A 21,089-nucleotide genomic window follows, 5' to 3' on the forward strand; every position below is an offset into this window, starting at 1 on the left:
AATTAAATTTATGACATCTTAGACTTTTTTTTAAAAAAAATCAGGTCTTAGGAGACATCTGGAATACTTGTTTATCATGTTGGAATAATTCAAGATATGGGTGGAGACAATATAGTATATACTAAAATATGGTTATTTAAACATGCACTATGGAGTTCAACAGACCTGTGTTTAAGTCCTCCTCTGTCACTGATTAGCACTGTGACTAAGGCTACAAAAGAAAACATGATTAGGGGCTGGGGTGTAGCTCAGTGATAGAGTGCATGCTTAGCATATACATGCTCCTGAATTCAACCTCCAGCATTGCATATGGAAAAGAAAAGACGGTCAATAATCTCATAAACCCTCTCAGTGGGACTAGAGGCTGATTTTTTTGGCGGAGGTGGGGGACAGATTCTGAGTGCTGGCCTCAAAATTGTGATTCTCCCTGCCTCAGCCTCCTGAGTCACTGGAATTACAAGTGTGCACCACCATGCCCCACTGGAGGCTGGTGCTTGAGTCTGCAGTACGCAGAGCATGCTCATGTGGCAAAGGTGCAAGGGAGGCTCTATTGTCACTGGGTCCTTCTTTTAAAGTCTCACCGGGTATATAATTCGCATAATAATACTTGCCCCAGCGTATCCTAATAAATGAAACAAACTGTTGGAAAGAAGAACCCACTACCTCTTGCTCTGCTTGAGCTCCTTTGAAATTTACAGCTACTATGTATTATAGAAATTGGATGTTAGATTCCTCAAGACCATACCTCTATGCCTCCAGTGCCACTTATACTGGCTACTTGCTTCTATTTGTAGAGTCCAAGTATGAATTTCATGAATAAAGCCTGCTGCTCAGTGGAGATGGATCTGCATTAGAGAAATGGCAGAACAGAGAAAGCAGGCTCTCAATTCCTTTCACCAGAGTTTAAATACCTACTCAACATTTACAGACTCTGAGGCTTCATGTGAGCTACTTAAGTCCTCTGAGCCTCAGTCATCTCAACTGTAAAATGGGGATAATAATAACATCCCTTTATGGGATATGTCTGCATTGGTTATAAGTGGTGGGAAAGTAGCTCAGAGGCAGAGCACTTGCCCTACATGCCTAAGGTCCTGAGTTTGAGCCCAGAACAACAAAAAGAAGAAAACTCAGACAAGAATGATTTAATCACTGCAAAATCTTTATTTAAGCCCCTGTTTAGGTACAAATCACAAAGAAAATGTTTACAGACGTTCACCCAACTCTTACTGTTTCTCATCCCCTCCAATTTCCTGCTTCCTTTTCTTCTTTAATTTCTTTTTTCTTTTATATATCCCACTTATCCTTTCTCATTTTCAACTATATTCCTTGTCTATCTTGTGTGTGTGTGTGTGTGTGTGTGTGTGTGCGCGCGCGCGCGTGCGCGTGCACGGTACTGGGGATTGAATTGAGAGGTGCTTTACCACTGAGCTATATCCTCAGTCCTTTCTGAATTTTAATCTATTATCATTTTCATTATTATTTTGGAACCCCAGGGGCACTTAATCACTAAGTCACATTTCCAGCCTTTTTTATTTTTTATTTTGAGACAGGGTCTTGCTAAGTTGCTTAGGGCCTTGCTAAGTTGCTGGGGCTGGTCTGGAGCTTAAAATCCTCCTGCCTCAGCCTCCTGAGTTGTTAGGATTACAGGTGTGTGCAACCACACCTGGCTTGACTATCTTAAACAGAGACATGGGGGAAAAAAAAACCTTAGTAAAATAATGAAATCACAAAAATATATAAACACAGGTTAAGAACTTCTAGGGACAGAATGAAGAAAGGTACAAAGGAGACTCCATTATCACCTTTAGGAGTATGAAAATCTTAAACAATGATAATATAAAACTGACCTATGGCAAAGAACTCATTTTTCTTTGCCCTGAGCAGCCCAGGGGGCAGAAATAAAAACACCAGAGAGGAAAGATTTAGGGGAACTGTGTGGGGAATGAATATACAATTAAGTGAAAGGAACTGTCTTCAAAAAGGCTCCAAAGAAGAGGGCGCTAGAAACAACAGTAGAGTTCTCTGAAGAATCTCTGGAATACCCACTTGTCCTTTGCTGAGAAGAAACAAGGCACAGAAGATCCTCCTTTCTTCATTTTTTTCTATCTAAGATGCATTCCACCTTCTCTGACAAATTTCTGTATTTTTTTATTATTTTATGCTATTTCTTCACAGTGCTGGGGATCAAACCTAGGACCCTGTGCATGCTAGGCAAGCACTCTACCACTGAGCTACATCCCCATCCTCAAATGGTAAGTTTCTAGACAGCCTTCAAGATTCAGGTTGGCCGGGCACAATGGCACACACCTGTAATCCCAGCCACTCTAATGACTCAGGAGGCTGAGGAGGATTGTAAATTTGAGGCCAGCCTTGGCAACTTAGCAAGTCCCTAAGCAAATTAGCAAGAGCCTGTCTCAAAGTAAAAAATAAAATAAAATAAAAAGGGCTGTGAGGTTGAAGCTTAATGGTAAAGCACCTCTAGGTTCAGTTCCTACTGCCAAAAAACAAAAATTCTAGTTCAGACTATACCTATTTGATGATGCCTTCCTCAATGGAAGCTTCCCTGAACAGAGTTCTCACTTCACGGTCTGGACTCTCACAGGGCTTTGCTCAGAGTTCTACATCCACCATGACACCCGTGTTGCTTTACAAGTCTGTCCTCTGATCAGGAGCTCTCTGTGTTATGTATTCTTGGTGTTTCACACAGTGCCTGGCATATAACAGGCAATTAATAACTATGTGAGGGAGAAAAAAAAAAAAGAGGCAAAAAACCAAACAAGTCCACAAGGAAGAGAAGGCTGGAGGGAGAGAGAAAACATCTGACTCAACCTTGCCTGAAATAAACTTAAAACAACTCTGGGGACAGAGACTGACAAGGAGAAAGGGCTTTTCCGTCTTCTCTGCCTTGTGCTCTTCTTTCAGCTGTTCCCTTTCACACTACAACTATCCCATTTCTGCTTCTGGCCCCTCAGTTTACCCAAAGGGAAGGAAAGAGGCCAGATAGGTCTCTAAATTCTTTAATCCCATCCCTTCAGACCACATTTCTTTTCCACTGTAGGCATATCCTCCTGGGCCTCTTTATCTCCCCATAACACACACAATACGCTCACCTCATTGCCCTGGAGAGGTCATCAGGCATCTGGGTCACCTATGCTGTCCAGGTTCTGATGGGAGCTTCTGTCTCTCATGGAAACCAAAAGACTCTCATGGAAAGCCTAGTCTCTAGGCTGGAAACACTAGACTCAGTCTACAAAAATTGCCTAAGAAAGAATATTATGAAGAGGCATCCCAGGAATGGCAGTAGAAAGGAGCAAGTGCTAGGAAAAAGGAGAGCTGAACAGTTCCTCTCACACGCCTAAGCTCATGGATGGCCTTTCCCCATTTTCTCCTCAATCCATGGATTAGAATTTCTTTTCTAACTATCCTTCATGTATGTCTCCTATGCTTTGCTACTGGAGCTTTTGTTTTGTTTTGGTTTGGTTTTGCTTTATTTTGAGACAGAGTCTTGTTAAGTTGCATAGACTGGCCTCAAACTTACAGTTTTCCTGCCTCAGCCTCCCGAGTAGCTGGGATTACAGGTATGTGCCAATGCATCAGGCTTTGATCTTTTCTTTTTTCTTTGGTGCTGGGGATGGAACCCAAGGCTTCATGAATGATATACCATTGAGCTACACCCGCAGTGTCTACTGAAGCTTCTTAACTCTTCCCAACCAGATGCACTTCCCCTACCAAGAATCCCTAAGCCTTGTGGAATTACTCCTGGGTTGCCTATTTTACCCAACTATTCAGCTGCCTGGGTTTCCCCAACACCTTTTCCTCAGTGGAGATCATATGTACAAAAGCAGTTTATGAGCTGTAAAATACTGAATGAGAATAAAATACTATCAAGAAGCCTTCTCTGTCTCTCCTCATAATCTCTGTCCTTCCCTTAAGATATTCCTTATCCCTTCCTCCCCTGATACACTGCTGCTCCCTCTTCACCCAGCAGGTTTGGTTTGGTGCAGGGTGGGAACCAATGCTATGTGCTGTACCGTGGGGAGTGTCAGGATGCAAGCAGGCATCTCAGCCCGAGGCCTTGGCAGAGTTCCCAGGCACAGCCATCGGCCCAGGCCAGGACAATAAGCATGGATAAGGTGGGAAAGGGCATAGGTACGGTGGCTGTAGCCTCCTAATACCAGTAGCTCCCCCTGGAGCACAGCACCTGCAGCACCCACATGGGGGGAAGGCAGGGGTGCCAGGCGAGTCCAGCTATCAGTCCTTGGCTCATAAGCCTCAAAGCTCAGCAAGTCCCCAGTCTCACCCAGTCCACCTGCCACATATAGTCGTCCTCCCAGAGCAGCCATGACATGGCCAGCCCGAGGTATGCCCATTGGGCTCAAAAATGTCCCTGGTTTCTCAAGTTTGGGGTCGTAGTGCAGCAATGAGCCCAGGTATTGACCAGTCCCATTACAGCCACCACTCACATACAACCGGCCCTCCAAGATGGCAGCTGCATGGGCAAAGCAGGGTGCCGGAAGTGCAGGTGCTGGCCTAAGGGAGAACAGGATATAAGATCAGGCAACCAGCATCTTCAACTCTGCTTCTACTCCAAGTCTAATTTCTCCCTGATGGCCCCCTGTCTGCTTACCTCCAGATATTGAGTTCAGGGTTATATGTTTCCACAGAGTTGAGAGCAACATCATTGTATCGTCCACCCAGGGCATAAAGTTGTCCATCCAATGCCATCAGGGGGAAAAAACTCCGAGCCTGGCATAAAGGTGCCACCTCCTCCCAGTCCTCTTGACTGGGGTCCCACCTGGGCACAGTGGGACAAGAGATGGAAAGAATGACTCTGGGAGCCTATAGTTAGTTGCATCATCAATTTCTCTCACCTGCCCACCTTGGGGCCTGCCACACCCTGCCCATTCTTAGAGGACCATACCTGAGAGTTGAAGCCAGAGTGTTGGAGTGGCTGTAGAAATCCTGTCCCCCACACACATAGAGTTCACTTCCTGCCAAGCTTGCAGCCCCATGCCGGAAACGACCTGGGGCAGGCAGGGCAGGCAGCCGCCCCCACTCCACAGTTCGTACCAGTCCCATGCCACAGTGGAAGGCCCGGGCCCACCACACTTTTCGAGATGGCTGTCTTCGGGCCATATCAGGTCTGAGCTCGTCCCCACCAATCACCACCAGTGCCCTGTCAGGTTCCCTCCGCCTCTCTTGACCTGGAACCTCAGACTCCACCATCAGCTGGTGTAGCAGGTCTGGGGGCAGGGTTGGGGGTAGCCCAGCTGCCCGCACCTTCCTCAGCTCTCTGGTAGACATGCGGCCAAAGCGGACACATCGCAGCAGGGCCCTGGCCTCTGACTCCTGGGTCTCAGGGTTGGCAGCTAGCCAACACCGTGCAGCCACAAAGGCCTCAAACTCTTCTTGGACATGGAGCTCATCACTATCCAGGAGCTCAGCCAGGAAGGCAGCTGGCAAAGAAGGGAAAGCAGGGCACAAAGCCACAGCAGGCAGGTGAGTGAGGAGGTAGTGTCGGGCTTTGCTCCAGAGCCTCTCCAACCCGGGGGCTTCAGCCATGGGGAACAGGGCCAGGCATCGGGCAGGGCTGAGGTCTCGTGCCAAGGCTCTCTGACATAAAGCCAGGCAGGAAGAGCTTTGGTATTGCAGAGCAGCCTGGGCAGCTCTCAGCAGTCCTAGCCATCTTGCTCGAACAATTCCAGAGTAGGCAAAAGAGACAAGGAGTCGCAGGTCCTGGCTAGAGATGGTATGCAGAGACACCTCTGTGCCCTGGGATTCCCTCATCCCACTCAGGAGCATAGCCCCAAAGAACTCACTGCCACAGGCCAGGGCTGCTCGGTGCACTGCAGGAGAGAAGAAGCAGAGGAAGACCCAGAGTGTTACAAAGCACAATCCTGAGTTGACAACCCCAAAGTGGGCCAACCACCCAAGGCCACAGGCCAAATTATGGTGTGCACTGGAATACCACAGAAGGCCTGTTAAAATGCAGCTTTCAGTGCCCAACCCCAGGGATACTGATTTAGCAGATCTGGTCAGATTTATTAGGAAAGCAGATATGCTTTCAAGGGAGAATGCAGGATATCTTGGGGAGACACATCTTTTGGAGTAAAGTAAGAAATACATATTCAAGGGAGGATGCAGGCCATCTCCAGAGGGAGAGACAGCCAAGAATTTGAATTTTAACATTTTAAGCCTGGTACAATGGCACATGCCTATCATCCCAGCCACCCAGAAAGCTGGGACAGGAAAATGACAAGTTTGTGGCCAGCCTCAGCAACTTATCAAGACCCTGTCTCAAAATAAAAAATTAAAAAGGTTTGAGGATATAACTCAGTGATAAAGCACACCTAGGTTCAATCCCGAGTACAAAAAAAAAAAAAAAGAAAAACCACAAAATATTTTTGAGCACCCTGAATGAGTCTCATATTTAGTGTGGCTTCAAGATGCTTTAGTTTTTTGGTTCCAGGTGAGTTAGAAAACAAATCCTGATGGATCAAGTTATGAAGACAACGTCATAGACAGTATTTTCTATAAGGGGGCACAAAATAAACTGAACAGACCAACGTGCAACTTATATAAGTCTCTCTATATTCACAGAATAAAGTTCTTTTCTTTACAACTGCAAGAGCCAGTGCCATAATCCATTCTGTTAGATTTTGCTGGAAAAGTGGTACAACTCAAGAATGGCTATAACCCAACCCCATCTGATTGCCATCTCCTCTTGCCTAAGATTTAATGCTTAAGATTTCCCATGGGTCCCAACTTTCCTCTGTACTTCCCTCTGCTCATCTTGGTATAGTCCATGAAATCACAAGATTTGGAACATCAGTGTTCAAAATCATCAAATTCATTTACGTGTTTTAAGAAAAGGAAACTGAATCTTACAGAAAGGATGTGATTTATTTTCTATTTCCATCCAGTGGCTGTCTGGGCAGATCATTACCATCCATTGTCACTGACATTAACCTGCAACAAACAATCTTGTGTACCAGTATTTTGGTTATCTGCATGGCCTTCATGACTATGAAACTGTCCTATTAACAAACATTGTCAAATATTTAACCTAAATCTCATTAAGCCTTTAAATCTAAAGTCAAGTTTGTAAGAAATTAAAAAACTAAAGAAACTAACAAAATAAAGCCATAAGGGAAAATCAGGAAATAGAATATTTTATAGGATAACTAATCTTGTTTCTTCAATATACTAAGTCATAAAAATGTGGAGAGAACACTCAGCTAGATTAAATGAAATTTAAGAGACATATGACTAAATACTGTATAGCCCTTTATTGGTTCTTGGGTTGAATAAACTAGCACATTTTTAGGATCTGGGAATATATAAATGTGGACTAAGTGATTTTTTAAAAATATTTATTTTTTAGTTGTAGTTGGACACAATACCTTTACTTGTTTTTATGTGGTGCTGAGGATCGAACCCAGGGCCTCAGGCTTGCTAGGCGAGTGTGCTACCACTGAGCCACAACGCCAGCCCCTAGGTGATATTATATTAAAGAATTATTGTTAATTTTATTGGGCATGATAAAGATATTGTAGATATATGAAAAGCAGTTTTGTTTTTTGTGGTGCTAGGGATTGAACTCAGTATGTAGTACATGCTAAGCATATGCTCTACCACTGAGCCACATCCCAGCCCAAATGTCCTTCTTTTTTTTTCATCTAACCATTTATGAGAAACATGTCATAAACTTCCTTTAAACTTTAGAAAAAAATAGAGATGAAATGAGTAATAAGATGTTATTTGTTAAGTCTGCATGAAAAGTATTTGACTTTTCATCTTAATATTCTCTTTACTTTTCTATATGCTTGAGATGCTTCATAATAAAAGGGGGGAAATGCTGCTAGAAGTCCTCTCTGACAAGTCACAGAGGAGCCAAACTCTTAGTGAGGTTTATTAACTCCATGCTGTTTTGGCCCAATATGATGTATGTGCCTCTCTCAAATGGTAACTGATGTTGATATGGCTTTCCATTGTCTTTTTAAGCAGTAGGTAGTGGCCTAGCACTTCCCAAGAACGTCAGTGATAGTTTTCTATTATATATTGTCAGAGAATATCTACATTCTAAGCCACTCAGCTTCCATATCATCAATCAACCTGTAGCTCAGATCCAACTATGAAAGGGCTTACAACCACTTGTTCTTGTCACTGCCTCCTAACACTTTAAGTGAGGGGTTCCTAGACGGTGGTAGGGATATATTTAAATTTCAAGCCCCAGTGAAATTTTTTTTTTTTTAATGAAATTTTAAAGTCCCCTTCCATCAAGTGCTATCAGAAATGATAAAAAAAGCTTTTGGGATAGTTTTCCTTCTGGGAGTTCCAGAAACACTCTGGTCCCCAGTCATTCCTGTACCGAGCAGTAACTATATGACTTTGGACATGTTTTGGGGTCTGGTTTCTTTGTCAGTAAACTATAAGAGCTGAACTAGATAATTTCTAAACTAATTCCTTGTAACTTTGAACTTTTAAGTGTCACATCCATGTTCCAAGTCGTATGTATCTTGGTATAACTGCAGAGGAAGTAATGCAAGGCCTAGTGGAAGCTGACTGAACTAATAAGAGTGAGCTTGTATTCGTGTTTTCATCAGCTAAGAACTCTTGAGTTCAATGTTCCTTATCTGCATCTAGGGGCAATGGTTTCTATCTCACTAGTTTTCAGTGAGAATTGAGAGAGATGTCATGTGTAAAAATTCCTGGTACCCTGTACTTCACTAAGTATTAAAAGAATCTGAATAATACTCAATTTATTCAACCCTACTTTACTTAGCTTTCCTAGTGACTAAAGTCAAAGTGCCATGGCCTGCTAGCCTTAAGATTCTGGAAAAAAAAAAAAAACAGTACCAGACCTTGCTCATTAGCTGCAGAACCCTTAAGATCTGCCATGTTGTCAAGCACACTGTTGACACACTGTTTTCCACCCAATACCTCTGCCTTTTCCTGTGTACTACAGAAGATGCCAAGAAGGGCCTCTAGTTAATCTGTTTGAGTCAGTCACTTTCTGCTTGTTCTACTGCCACGGATTGTACCCTTAAATCCAGCCAGCTGGCTGAAAATTCCTTGTTAGTGAGCAGGAAAAAACCCAGAGCCTGAAGGGTCATTTTAAATCTATCCGGACGCCTTGGCAAAACAACTGTACTGCGCACGCGCAGTTCTCGGTGACTGGCTGAGCGCCAGACGTCACCCTGGAGAAATTGACAGCAGTACCAAAATCGCTGTGGTGGAGTTCAAACCACCTGCTGCTTGCACACCATTTCTGTAGCATCTGCACCTGCAGCCATGTAATGCCCCACAGGCCCTCACCCCGCAACCTGTAGCCGTCTGCCTCCAGCTCCAGGTCACACCCGACGCCCTCTCGGTACAGAAGCTCTATGCTGCGCAGATTCTCCCTCAGCTCCTCGGCCTGGCTGAGCTTCTTTTCTTCTTCCCCGGCGTTTCTTGGTCCCTCGTATCTCCGCTGTGCAGCAGCCTTTACCCGGGGCGCCCCCAAGGCATCGGCCGCAGCCAGCACATCCTCCAATGAGGCGGGGCCCAGCACCCCCTCATAGGCAAAGGTCAGCACGGCCTCCCAGCCCCCCGGGGCCACATCCAGGCTGAAGCCAAGCCGCGGCGCTCCGCCGCTCAGCAGCCTGTCTCGGAAGAGGCTGCTGACTGCGGCCAAGATCACCCGGTGCACACCATACACCCGCCCCCTGACTGTCACCTCCTCGTCTAACAAGAGCCTGTGTTCCCGCAGCCTCTGGGCTTCTGCGAAGAACTGGCTCGGATGCTCCTCACTACACAGTCCCTCCAGCTTGGCTGTGTCTCCATCGTCCTCATCCTCTTCCTCTTCCTCTAGGAACAAAGCGGGGGAGGGAAGATTCCCTGGGACCAGGGATCTGGGGCCATGCTCTTGCAGAGGAAAGGACAGTAAATCAGGATCCTCATCTGGGGAAGAAGGCCAGGAGTTTCTTTCAGCGGGCAAAGGGTGTCCAAAACCGTCCTTCTGGAGGGGAAGGGAGACGGGCTGCAGGTCCGAGGGATGATGTGCTGTGTCCAAGAGGCTCATGGCCTATGTCTGCTGGATTGCTGCAGGTGAGCAGACAAGAGAGAAGGTCATCTTAGCTGTATCCAGAGAGACCAGAGGTACCATGTCTTCACCTCATGGAATTGTCAGTCCCTCCCCTGTTCCAATCTCCCACCCCCACCCTAAGGTGACACTCAAGTCTAGAATAGTGGGCTAACCACTGCCAAGCATGGGGTTTACCCAGTGTAAGGAGCATGCAAGAAATGTAAAGATCCAAGACCAGGGACCCAACCCCTCCCATCTTGCCCCCATTCTTTTAGTTCCCATTAGGAGACACCAGCCTTCTATTTGCTCTCTCACTTGAGCACTCTCTCTACTTGGGACTGCTGTGTGCACAGGGAACTCACCCTTGTCCCAGTCAGTAGCCCCACCTGGCTAATTATAGCTGGTACAAGAGGGCTAAAGGCTGGGCTCCCAGTGCCCAAACTCTGACACCCAATCTCCTGGGTTCTGTCCTGAGATGACTCCCCTACCCTTCCACCTGTAAGTCACTAGGAGGTGCTGAGTGAGGGGAATTTGGAGGCCAAGGAGCATGTGGGCATCTGGTAAAGTGAGCCAGGCCAGAGGGTTGTGGCCACCCAGTGGGCTGTGGAGTAGGAGGCTGAAGAGTCTGGACTACACTGAGTTGGACAAGAAGAGTGATTTAAGTTAGTCCTGGGCTTTGACTGATGACTCTTCAGTGCATGATAAACTTGGGACCCTGGAGCAAACAATACTGATATGAAACGCAAACAGCCTGGCCTGGTTTGCACAGGGCAAAGGAGAAAGGGTTAGTGAAGTGATGGGGGTCAGTGTTACATGACTAGGTGCCTCACCTTGGCAGAGCAGAGCTTCTTCTGTATTCCAAGGTGAGATCCCAAAACCTAGCACTGTGTTTTTGGAAGACTCTAACCTGGACCACTGGGATGAGGACAAAACAAGGGGAATGTGTGGGGGACCAGTGTCCTGGGCTGGGTATACACAGGTATTCCCAGTGTTTGAAGTGGCACACCAACAGCTACTCCCTTCTTTCTCATCCTGAGATTGAATGCTTGGTTGAAAATCCTAAAACAGGATAATCACTTTGCAAGGTAGTTATGGGTATCATCCTGGGGAAAGAATTTAGGAAGAGGATTGAAATGTATTTCCCTTCCACTCTCTAGGGAGTTAGGATGGGCCAAAGGCTGCTAGGGGTGGATGCCCTCATCTATAGAAGGGCTGGCCCAATCTTGATAGGCTGACCAAGAAGCAGACTTATCAAGGGAAAGAAATTATTCAGGTGAGTGGGCTCTTATGGGGGTGGAATGGGAAGGTGATTTTACCAATACTGCATCCCCTCCAACTTCTGGAGTTGTCTCTGTTTCCCAATTTACAGCCCTCATACCCTGGTAACCAGGGGTAGCATTCCTTGGGTAAGTCTAATCCTCAGGCCACACTCCCCAAAATGGGTTGACTTAGAGAGGCAACTCTTGGTAACTAGGCTAGGGAAAGGGAAGATAATGACCTTTTTCCCAGACCAGACATTCCAGACTACCTGTAGCAAAACAATGCGGTCAGCATCTTAAGCCATCATCAGTAAGTGGAGGAAATACATTTCAGAGACATACCTCTAGCTGCCCTCTGGTTGTCATCTGCCTCTAAGGATAGGGACTTTGGATCCAGCTATGAGTGGTATGACAATTCTACAGTCCCAGGATATCTGTGCCACAACCAACAATTCCTGGAGGCTCTGTGTGGCTCCACTATGGTAAGAAAGACCCATGCCCCACAGAGAACTCTCAAAGATAGGAAAAAATCTGCTGTCTGAGCCACCACTCACTTCCATTAAAGCCTGGGACTTCCCTCCTCCCCCAAATCCTTCCTGTCACCATGCTCCTGGTTGCAGAGCGGTCATGGCATTTCAGTCATGTCTGTACAGTCTCAGCCAGAGGACAGCATGACTTCCACCTCTGCAGAGAAGTCCTGTGCCAAGCCACACTCTTGAGAAGATGATCCAGATAATTTCCGGGCCAGGACCGGCAAGACGCCAGAACACTTTGGCTGGGTCATGAGGATCATGTTAAGACTAGAGCTCACGATTTCCAAAGTAGGGTATGTAGGTTGATGAGGGACTTTGTTCCAGAGAACGTAGAGGATACTTCTGAGCAATGGAGAAGAGAGCTGGAGAATTAGTGTGCACTGGAATGACCTCCTCCCTCACTTCTTTGCTCCATGGATGTGCTATGTGCTCATCATCTGTGGTGTCATATTCTATCTGCTTTTGCCTTGGATGACTGCTCAGGCAGACACAAGTATGAGCTCAGAGCTCTGGGAAGTAGGAAGGGATTTAGGGAACAAGGCCTGAATGAATGAATTCTCATTCCTACCCAGGGCTCACATGGCTCATCATTCTGTTCTTGGCCTCAGTCACTAAGATTAGCACCTTGCCTATCACAGGCATCTCAGCCAATGGCAAAGTGAAGGCTGGTGAGTCTGTTGTGACTGTTATCTCTCAGAGCCCCCAGTCCTGTTAGGAATCTCTGAGATCACAGACCAGCTCTTCCTTTCTCTTCTCCTAGGTGGCACATATTTTTTCATCTCATGTAGCCTGGGTCCAGAGCTTGGCATTTCCATGGGGATCATTTTTGCTTCTGCCAACACTGTAGCTGTGGCTAGGACACTTTGGGATTTGGGTAGTGCTGATTCTTTCCCTCTTTGTACTTCTGTCTCAAGTCTGTTGTACTGGAAGGTCTTACCTTGCACTGTGACTCCAGCTTGGGCAAATCTTTCAAATCACATGAGGGGGCATCAACTCAGCCAATAAACATTCTATGATGTGTGCATTCTGCCTTTCCAGAAACACTGGGTACAGCAGCTAAACATAGATCCAGAAGATGAGCTACTGGTGGTTGGTGTGATGACTGTGACTATTCTTCTGAGAGTGACACTGGTCTGTATGAGTGGGAATCTAAGGCAGGTGCCAGAGAATTGAGGTTGGTGAGGAGGCTGAGGGAATGACGGTGAGAATTGGATGGGGCTACAAGAGGCTAAGGAGCAATGGGGAAATATGTGGGATTGTATGTGGGGGGCAAAAGCAGCTGCAGCTGAATAGGCCAAGTTAAATAAGGAGAAGGAGCTGGTGAAGCAGATTCCCATGGACAGTGACCTGAAATTGGATGGTTTTGCTGGGAGAGACTCTATATCACAGCTCCTCAAGGGGAAAGAAAAGAGGCCTTATTCTGAGGATCTGTTGGGATGAGTGTTGAACAAGAGTGGGGGTGGGGGGAGGACAGTAGATAAGAAATATTATTTACTATTCCCGGATGTTTACAATTTTAAGATCCACCCCTCTGGCGTGGGGAGGAATAACTTGCAGTTTGAGGAAAAAAAATAAAAGGATGGCCATTTTGCCAGGACTCCTTTCTGGGAAAAGGTTGGTGGGAAAGGGAACTATAGAGTTGAGAGGAGCATTAAGCTAGGATGAGGAAAGTGAGGAGGGGGAGGAGATATCCCTCCCCTTCCATTCACATTTTTGCCTTTCTTTTGTCAGGTCCAAATTATTTTCTTCTTCCTGATTCTCTTCTCATTCCTGGGGACACTCCTCTGCTGAGACCTCAGTCAATAAGCCTCTAGCTTCTTTGGGTAGAAGGGTGAGACAGTAGGAAGGTGGCTGAGAAATTAAAGGGAATGAATGCCTCAGAAAGTCACCTCCCCTTGGATCCCAGAAAAGTCTCAGAAAAGACCCTTGACTTCCAATTATCTTTGTCACTTGCAAATTGATCATCAGACCAGTCAGAGTCATCTAAGTCCTTGGATGAGTTAGGAGGCAAAATTCCCTCCTTTCTAGCCTAACAAGTCACTGACTCACTGGGAAGGGGGTAATGAGGATCCTAGCTGAGTGAAGGGAGGTCAGTGACTCTCCTTGCTGTTCTTTCAAATAGGAAATATTTTCTTAGCAAATGTGGTCCCATAATGGCATGGTCCAGAGGGCAGTTTGAGGAGCACTTTGTCTATATTCTTCCTAAAGGGAAGTCCTAAAGGGAAGTCCAGGCTCCTGTAGTCCTGGCTGGGGCCAGTCCTCTGGGAACCTCAAGGTAAGAGGCTATCCAGGATAGGGGTGCATTCCTTCTCATCCTTCTCTCCACGAATGGTCCAACTTTTGTTCTTAATACCCTGCTATGATTATCCCCAAGGGAGCATAGTGTGAACCATACTCTTCAATTTGGGCATTTGGCACCATCAAGAAAGCCTTCTACCTGCCTTCTGTGCAGAATGACTTAGAGCCCTGGTTTCTACCTCCCCAGAGGATTAGGGTATAAGTGATTATGCACTCATCACTCACATTAAAAGTAGTATACAGCTGGGCATGTTGGCACAGTCTGTGATCCCAGAAACTCAGGAGGCTGAAGCAGGAGTATCATAAATTCAAGACCAGTCTTAGCAACTTAGGGAGAACTTTTCTCAAAATTAAAAAAGGGGTGGGGACTGGGAATATAGCTCAGTGGAAGAGCACTCTTGGGCTGTACCCTTACTGGCCCACAAAGAAAAGAAAAAAGTGCACAGGCAGTTATCTTGTGGTACCAGCCCTTACCTCTTCTCCCTATGACTCTGTTAGTGAATTGTATGATGTTCTTTGATAATTAAATTTACTCCTGCTACCCCTAGGCATATACTTCTGTTCCCCCTTTTGATACTGGAGGTATCTACCTAACCAGACCTACTGCTTTGGGGTAGAGTTTTCTTCTTATAAAGGAATGTCTAATCTGAATCGCATTTTTCAAGCTTCCATATGATTTGAGATGCTTTAGGAAATAGGACTGACGTGGGTGTGTGGAATAGGAGCTGTCTGGGGCTGGAGTGCCCACATGGCTGGGATTTCAGCAGTTGTAAGACCAAAGGTCCTGCCTCTCCCAGAACAGTATTGCATGCCTATAATTCCAGCAGCTCTGAAGGCTGAGGTAGGGGGATTGCAAGTTTAAAGCCAGGCTCAGCAATTTAGCAAGACTAAGCAACTCAGAAACACCTTGTCTCTAAATAAAATATAAAAAAATGGCTGGGATTTTGGTTCAGTGGTTAGGTGCCCTGGTTTCAATACCTGGTACCCCTCCACACACACACACAAAAAAAAAAAAAAAAAAAAAAAAAAAACAAACAAACCAGAATGAAGTCTACAGCAATGAGGAAGGTGAGCAAGCAGATAGCCTCATGAAGGCTCTTCCTTCTTGTCATAGCTTTCCCCCCAAAAAAGCCAATGACTGAGTACAGTTTATCCTAGGGAGGGTCCCACATAGGAGAATAAGAGCCCACTACTCTAAAGAGTCAGGAGAGTGGAAGCACAGAGGGAAGAGTTGAAGGAGCCTAGGTGTCTTAATAGGAAGAAGAAGATTAACATTAAACAGAGATGAGAGGTGGGAGGGAAAGGGAGAGAAAAGGGAAATTGCATGGAAATGGAAGGAGACCCTCAGGGTTATACAAAAGAACATACAAGAGGAAATGAGGGGAAAGGGAAAAATAATACAAGGGGGAGAAATGAAGGTCAGTAGAGGGGGTAGAGAGAGAAGAGGGGAGGGGAGGGGAGGGGAGGGGGGATAGTAGAGGATAGGAAAGGTAGCAGAACACGACAGTCACTAGTATGGCAATATGTAAATCAATGGATGTGTAATTGATGTGATTCTGCAATCTGTATATGGGCTAAAAATGGGAGTTCATAACCCACTTGAAGCAAAGTGTGAAAGATGATATATCAAGAACTATGTAATGTTTTGAACAACCAACAATAAAAAAAAAAAAAGAAAGGATAGAAGGAGTGAGGTGTGCTAAACCTCCTGGAAATGGGAAGGGAAAAGACCGTTGAGAGGCAGATAGAAGACTGGCACCATTTTCATACTTTGCCTTGATTTACAGGTAGACTTTAAATTTTGCTGTTTGAACTTGGACCATCTCCAGAACACCAGCAAGTCACTGTCACCTCCATTTTTTAAAGTCACTATCTAACTCCTTGGTACTGAGAAATTAGCCCACTTTTGCTGTTCTTCCTCCCAAAATTATACTCTTGGGATGGCCCTGTCTACCACATTTTCTCCTTTCTCCCCTAAGCCTCTTACCAAGATACCAACTAAACTGGAAGACAATGGGGGCTGAAATAAAGCAGGAAAGGGCAGAGGACAGAGTGGCACTGAGGATTCCAGATGACATTAGGAGGCTGAAGGCAGACTCCATGCTCATGGTCTGAGAAAAAGGGCATGAAATCAATGCACTTTGGTACTGGGGATTGTCCACCAGGCGACCAGCACGCTGGTTTCATTAAAGAGGTTCGTGGCATAGAAGTTAACTAGTGAGATCAAAATAAAACACACAGACTCAATTACCTTTTTCTATGACCAGGTCCAAGACGGCTCTCACCTCGAACCACCCTGTGGGGCAGCAAGGCTTACTCAGGGCTAGCAGGAGAGAGAGAGACAGCACGCCAGGGAGTGGCCTTTTATTGGGGAACAAGAAATTCAGGGGAAAATTCCATCCAATGAAGGTCGAGGGGGGCAGCATTCCAAGGTCAGGGTCAGTGATTGGCCTAAGGGTCAGTGGTCAGTCACACCCCCACACAGACAGGCTCTCGCACCTGGAGAGGGTGGGGATAGCTCCGACACAGTTTGGCCAGAACGCCTCACACCCAATCCGGGAGGTGCCCCATCACATGCGAGAATGGCTTCCCACAGGATTGAACCTTCCGGCATGCCTGACCTGTCAGCCACATCCCCAGTCCCTTTTATTTTTTATTTTGAGACAGGTTCTCCCTAAGTTGCTTAGGGTTTCACCAAGTTGCTGAGGCTGGCTTTGAACTTATGATCCTTCTGCCTTATCCTCCTGAGTTGCTGGGATTATAGGAGTGTGCCACATTGTCCCACTAATTATAGATGTGCCCCTCTGTTTCATTCTTATTGGTGAGTGCCCTCTCCTCTCAACTCCCTCCCAACTCTACTCCGGACACTGTTAATTACCTTTTCTCTCATGACTCCCAGAGCCCTAACTCTGGTTTCTAGGGCCTAATGCTTAAGCCTCTTTTCTATCTCTCCAGTCCTCAAAATAAATGAAACTTGTCTCCTAACATGGTAGTGGGTGTTGATACATGTGTGCAAGGGAATGAGGAATTGAGAACAGGGAAAGGGAAACCAGAAGACAATGTCTTCAGCTCTCTAGATCTTGATCCCACGACACTAATTTGGAGGCTGACCTTTAGTCACTCTCAAAGCCGAGCTGAATGCCATTGCTCCCATCATCTCCAACTGTTTCCTCTACTCCTATGCCCTTATCAACTTCACTTCCCTTACCCAGTTGCCTGGTTAATATGGACGGGTGTTAGGGTCAGGTCCAGGGCTGGCAGAACTGATTAACTTGGACCATCTCCAGATGTTCCTCTAGCACCTAACCACTGAAACAAAGTCCCAGCCATTTTTTATATTTTATTTACAGACAGAGTATTTCTGAGTTGCTTAGGGTCTTGCTAAATTTCTGAGGCTGGCTTTAAACTTGCAATCCTCCTACCTCCGCCTTCAGAGCTGCTGGAATTATAGGAGAGAATCCTTGGGTGCAAGAGTGGTACTGCAAGGGCTGATACCCTTCCTTCCACTGGTACAGTCCTTGACTCTCCCTACTGGGCTCTTTACCCTGCCTGCTCATCATGTTCCTCCTTACTTGGTGGGCTACACTCATTGTTGTGCTATTTGTCCTTTTGCCACTGCTCCATATGTTCTACAAGAAACCTGGTGAATGACTGGGCAGGTGGTGAGTGAGGAAGTGAGCTACAGCAGGAGGCTGACCCCCATAAGAAGCCCAGAGCTATCACCATCAAGTCTCTATTTCTGCTTCTACCTGACAAGCAATGCCTTACCTTTAATCCTTATTTACCACTCCTTCCTTTGTGCAGATGTGAACTGGAGCTCTTAAGTCAGGTGGGCACCTATCACACGGCATTGTCCTATTCATGAGCCTGACCAATGTGCAGGACCATCTTAAGAACTTCTGGTAAGGGAATCTCTAGGGCAGCGGTTGAAAACTGATGGTCATGAACTGGATATGCAAATGAGGTTTGTTCAAAGGGCACAGCATTCACAATTTTCAAAATATATTGCCAACATTTAAGATCCAGGCTTGTTAATTCTGGGCCTCCAACCTACATGATGTACTTTGCCGGAACCGATAGCTGCTGTTCCTGGAGACAAGGCATGTACTTTTCAGTTTGCCACAGTTCCTACTTAATTCACATTATTCTTTATTATGTCACAGGTTCCTGTAGACTTTTGAGTTCTTAATCCTTGCTCTAGACATAAAGGAAATCAGCTTTCTAAATTCTGAGCAGGGCAGTAGAAGAAAAGAAAGGAACAGAATTCTAGAGGAACAAAAAGGTGGCAGAAGAGATGAGTTCCCTAAGAAAGGATGGTTTCATGACAAGACAGAAGCCACAAGAGTGAGTTCCCAGCTTCCACCATCATGCCATGAGATGGAGAAGCATCTCTAACACCCTTTTATTTTGTTCTAAAATTCTAAAATCCCTCAATGGGTGGGGAAGAGTCAAGCATTATTCTCAACATTATACCTTCCTTCCTTTCTATAGGCCTCAGTGCCTGGTGCTAACCCATCCCCCATGCCCATTGAATGTCCAGCACAGGTGAATTCTGTGAGAGCCTTACCAAGAACATGAGTCCCATGATCTGTGGGAATGTGCCCTCTGTAGACTAGAGAAACAAAAAAGAGGTGGAGAGAATGACAAGGGAGTGAACACAGAGAATGTAAGAACTGTGAGAGGAGAGCAGAAGGGTACTTTAGAGGCAGTGCAGTCCTCACCACATTTCTATTTCCCCTTATTAGGAGCCCCATGCCATTCAAGAGTCTGAGAATCATGTCAACTGGCTGAATGTCTGGAAGATTCATTCTGCCTATACAGTCATATCCACCTGCAAGTTTCATTCTGGGACCCAGAGTCTCTGCAAGTCAGCTGGATTAACTGGATCATTTTTTGTCCTTCCTTTCCCTACCTCTCCCCCTTCTTTCCTCACTGCCCCTCCATTCAGGTCTCAGGTAGACTAAAACCCAACATTCTGGTCTTTGGGTGTAAGCATAATTGGCAGAAGATGCCTGTATCTGCTGTGGAGTACTATGTAGGCATTCTATAGTAAGTGTGGGATAGAGAAGCAGAAGATGGACATAGAAAGGGTCAGAAATGAATGAGAATGAAGTCATATAATCATGATGAGCCTTGTTACCCCCAGCTTACCAGCAGTGCCTACATAGTACAGGAAAGGTACACCTATTTCAGCTCTTTCTCCTGTATTTGTTTTTATTTCACACACCTCCCTCCTCAAAAGTGATGCTTTTGAGGGTGAGCCTTCTGGGTCCTGCAGTGTGGCAGAGCCTACAGAAACCGGAGCCTGGATCTGCGAGTTTCTGGAAACCTTCAGGGACACTTCAAATCTACAGAGTAGAAACTATCCTGCCTCAGATCCACATGGCTAGATGGGAAGACACACAAACAAAATGAAAACACAAGGGAATAAAGTGCCCCAAACAACCAAGTTGCTCCCATAAGAGAATCCATCGAAGAAATGTCGGAGAAGGAGTTCAGGATGTATTTAGTAAAACTGTTCTACGACTTAAAGAATTATATAAGAGAGCAGGAGTTATGCAGTAAAATAACAGATTCGCTTCAGGAGATGAAAGATCACTTCTGTAAAGATATATTAGAGGTCCTGAAAAGAAATAAAGAAGAAATCCTTGAAGTGAAGGAATCACTAAACCAACTTAAAAGTTCAATGGAAAGTATCACCAACAGACAAGACCATTTGGAAGACAGAACCTCAGGCAATGAAGACAAAATATATAATCTTGAAAATAAAGTTGACCCCACAGAGAAGATGATAAATTGCGTGACATTCCTTCACCCAGACACCATGCCTGAACAGCAACTGCTAAAGCCAACCAAGTGGAGCTACTGTGACTACTTCTGGGCTGATAAGAAGGATCCCCAAGGCAATGGCACGGTGGCTGGGTTCGAACTGCTGCTCCAAAAGCAACTGAAGGGCAAACAAATGCAGAAAGAAATGTCTGAATTCGACCGAGAGAGGATAAAGATTGAAGAAGAATATGCAAAGAACTTGGCTAAGCTCTCTCAGAACTCCTTGGCTGCACAGGAGGAAGGTTCCTTGGGAGAAGCCTGGGCCCAGGTGAAGAAGAGTCTGGCAGATGAAGCAGAGGTTCATCTCAAGTGCTCCACCAAGCTTCACAGCGAGGTAGAGAAGCCCCTAATGAACTTTCATGAGAACTTCAAGAAAGACATGAAAAAGTGTGACCACCATATCGCTGACCTCCGCAAGCAGCTCGCCAGCCGCTACGCGTCGGTGGAGAAGGCCCGGAAAGCCCTCACAGAGCGGCAGAGAGACCTGGAGATGAAGACCCAGCAGCTGGAGATCAAGCTGAGCAACAAGACAGAGGAGGACATCAAGAAGGCATGGAGAAAGTCCACACAGGCTGGTGACGACCTCATGCGTCGTGTGGACCTCTACAACCAGGCCCAGTCCAAGTGGTTTGAAGAGATGGTGACCACCACTTTGGAGCTGGAGCGGCTGGAGGTGGAGAGGGTGGAGATGATCCGGCAACATCTGTGTCAGCACACACAGCTGCGGCATGAGACAGACATGTTCAACCAAAGCACAGTCGAGCCTGTGGACCAACTGCTTCAAAAAGTGGACCCAGCCAAAGACAGAGAGCTGTGGGTCAGAGAGCACAAAATGGGCAGCATTTGCCCCGTGGACATGGAGATCTAGACACGCCTGTGTGGCCCCGGGGGTCCTGCCCAGGAGAGGGGCTGGGGGTCCTGTGGAGAGGGGGTGGTGGCTCCCGCTGGATGAAGCTGCCCTCCTACCCACTCTCCTGTCCACTGAGGAGAGAGGAGAGAGCTGGCAATTCCAGAAGGGTGATCTGGATGGCTCAGCTGGGGAATCCCAAATATTCCCAGGCCAAGAAGACAGACCTGCAACCCCGCCCTTGTCTCCAAGACTGA

The 21,089-nt window shown here is 46.2% G+C and overlaps 1 protein-coding gene and 1 pseudogene across 1 annotated transcript; one reads left to right on the forward strand and one right to left on the reverse strand.

The window, feature by feature from the left end:
- Positions 1–1,859: 1,859 nt before the first annotated feature.
- Positions 1,860–10,344, reverse strand: Klhl33 (kelch like family member 33). The gene is made up of 5 exons (XM_027929379.2): positions 10,262–10,344; positions 9,319–10,083; positions 4,922–5,846; positions 4,628–4,795; positions 1,860–4,530 (listed from the first exon to the last, which is right to left on the reverse strand). The coding sequence occupies exons 2-5, from the start codon at positions 10,061–10,063 to the stop codon at positions 3,978–3,980; spliced, it is 2,391 nt and encodes a 796-aa protein (XP_027785180.1). The 5' UTR covers positions 10,064–10,083; positions 10,262–10,344; the 3' UTR covers positions 1,860–3,977.
- A 9,291-nt stretch (positions 10,345–19,635) lies between these two features.
- Positions 19,636–20,853, forward strand: LOC114087906 (growth arrest-specific protein 7 pseudogene; annotated as a pseudogene).
- Positions 20,854–21,089: the final 236 nt, after the last annotated feature.

The sequence above is a fragment of the Marmota flaviventris genome, chromosome 2, assembly GCF_047511675.1.
Source record: "Marmota flaviventris isolate mMarFla1 chromosome 2, mMarFla1.hap1, whole genome shotgun sequence".
NCBI lineage: Eukaryota > Metazoa > Chordata > Mammalia > Rodentia > Sciuridae > Marmota > Marmota flaviventris.

Coding starts and splice junctions, on each gene's coding strand:
- Klhl33 (XM_027929379.2), bottom strand. CDS start 10,063: ATGAGCCTCTTGGACACAGCACATCATCCCTCGGACCTGCAGCCCGTC. Junction 5,847..9,318: donor AGACGGCTACAGGTTGCGGG/GTGAGGGCCTGT, acceptor TCTCTCCTGCAG/TGCACCGAGCAGCCCTGGCC. Junction 4,796..4,921: donor ACTCTGGCTTCAACTCTCAG/GTATGGTCCTCT, acceptor CACTGTGCCCAG/GTGGGACCCCAGTCAAGAGG.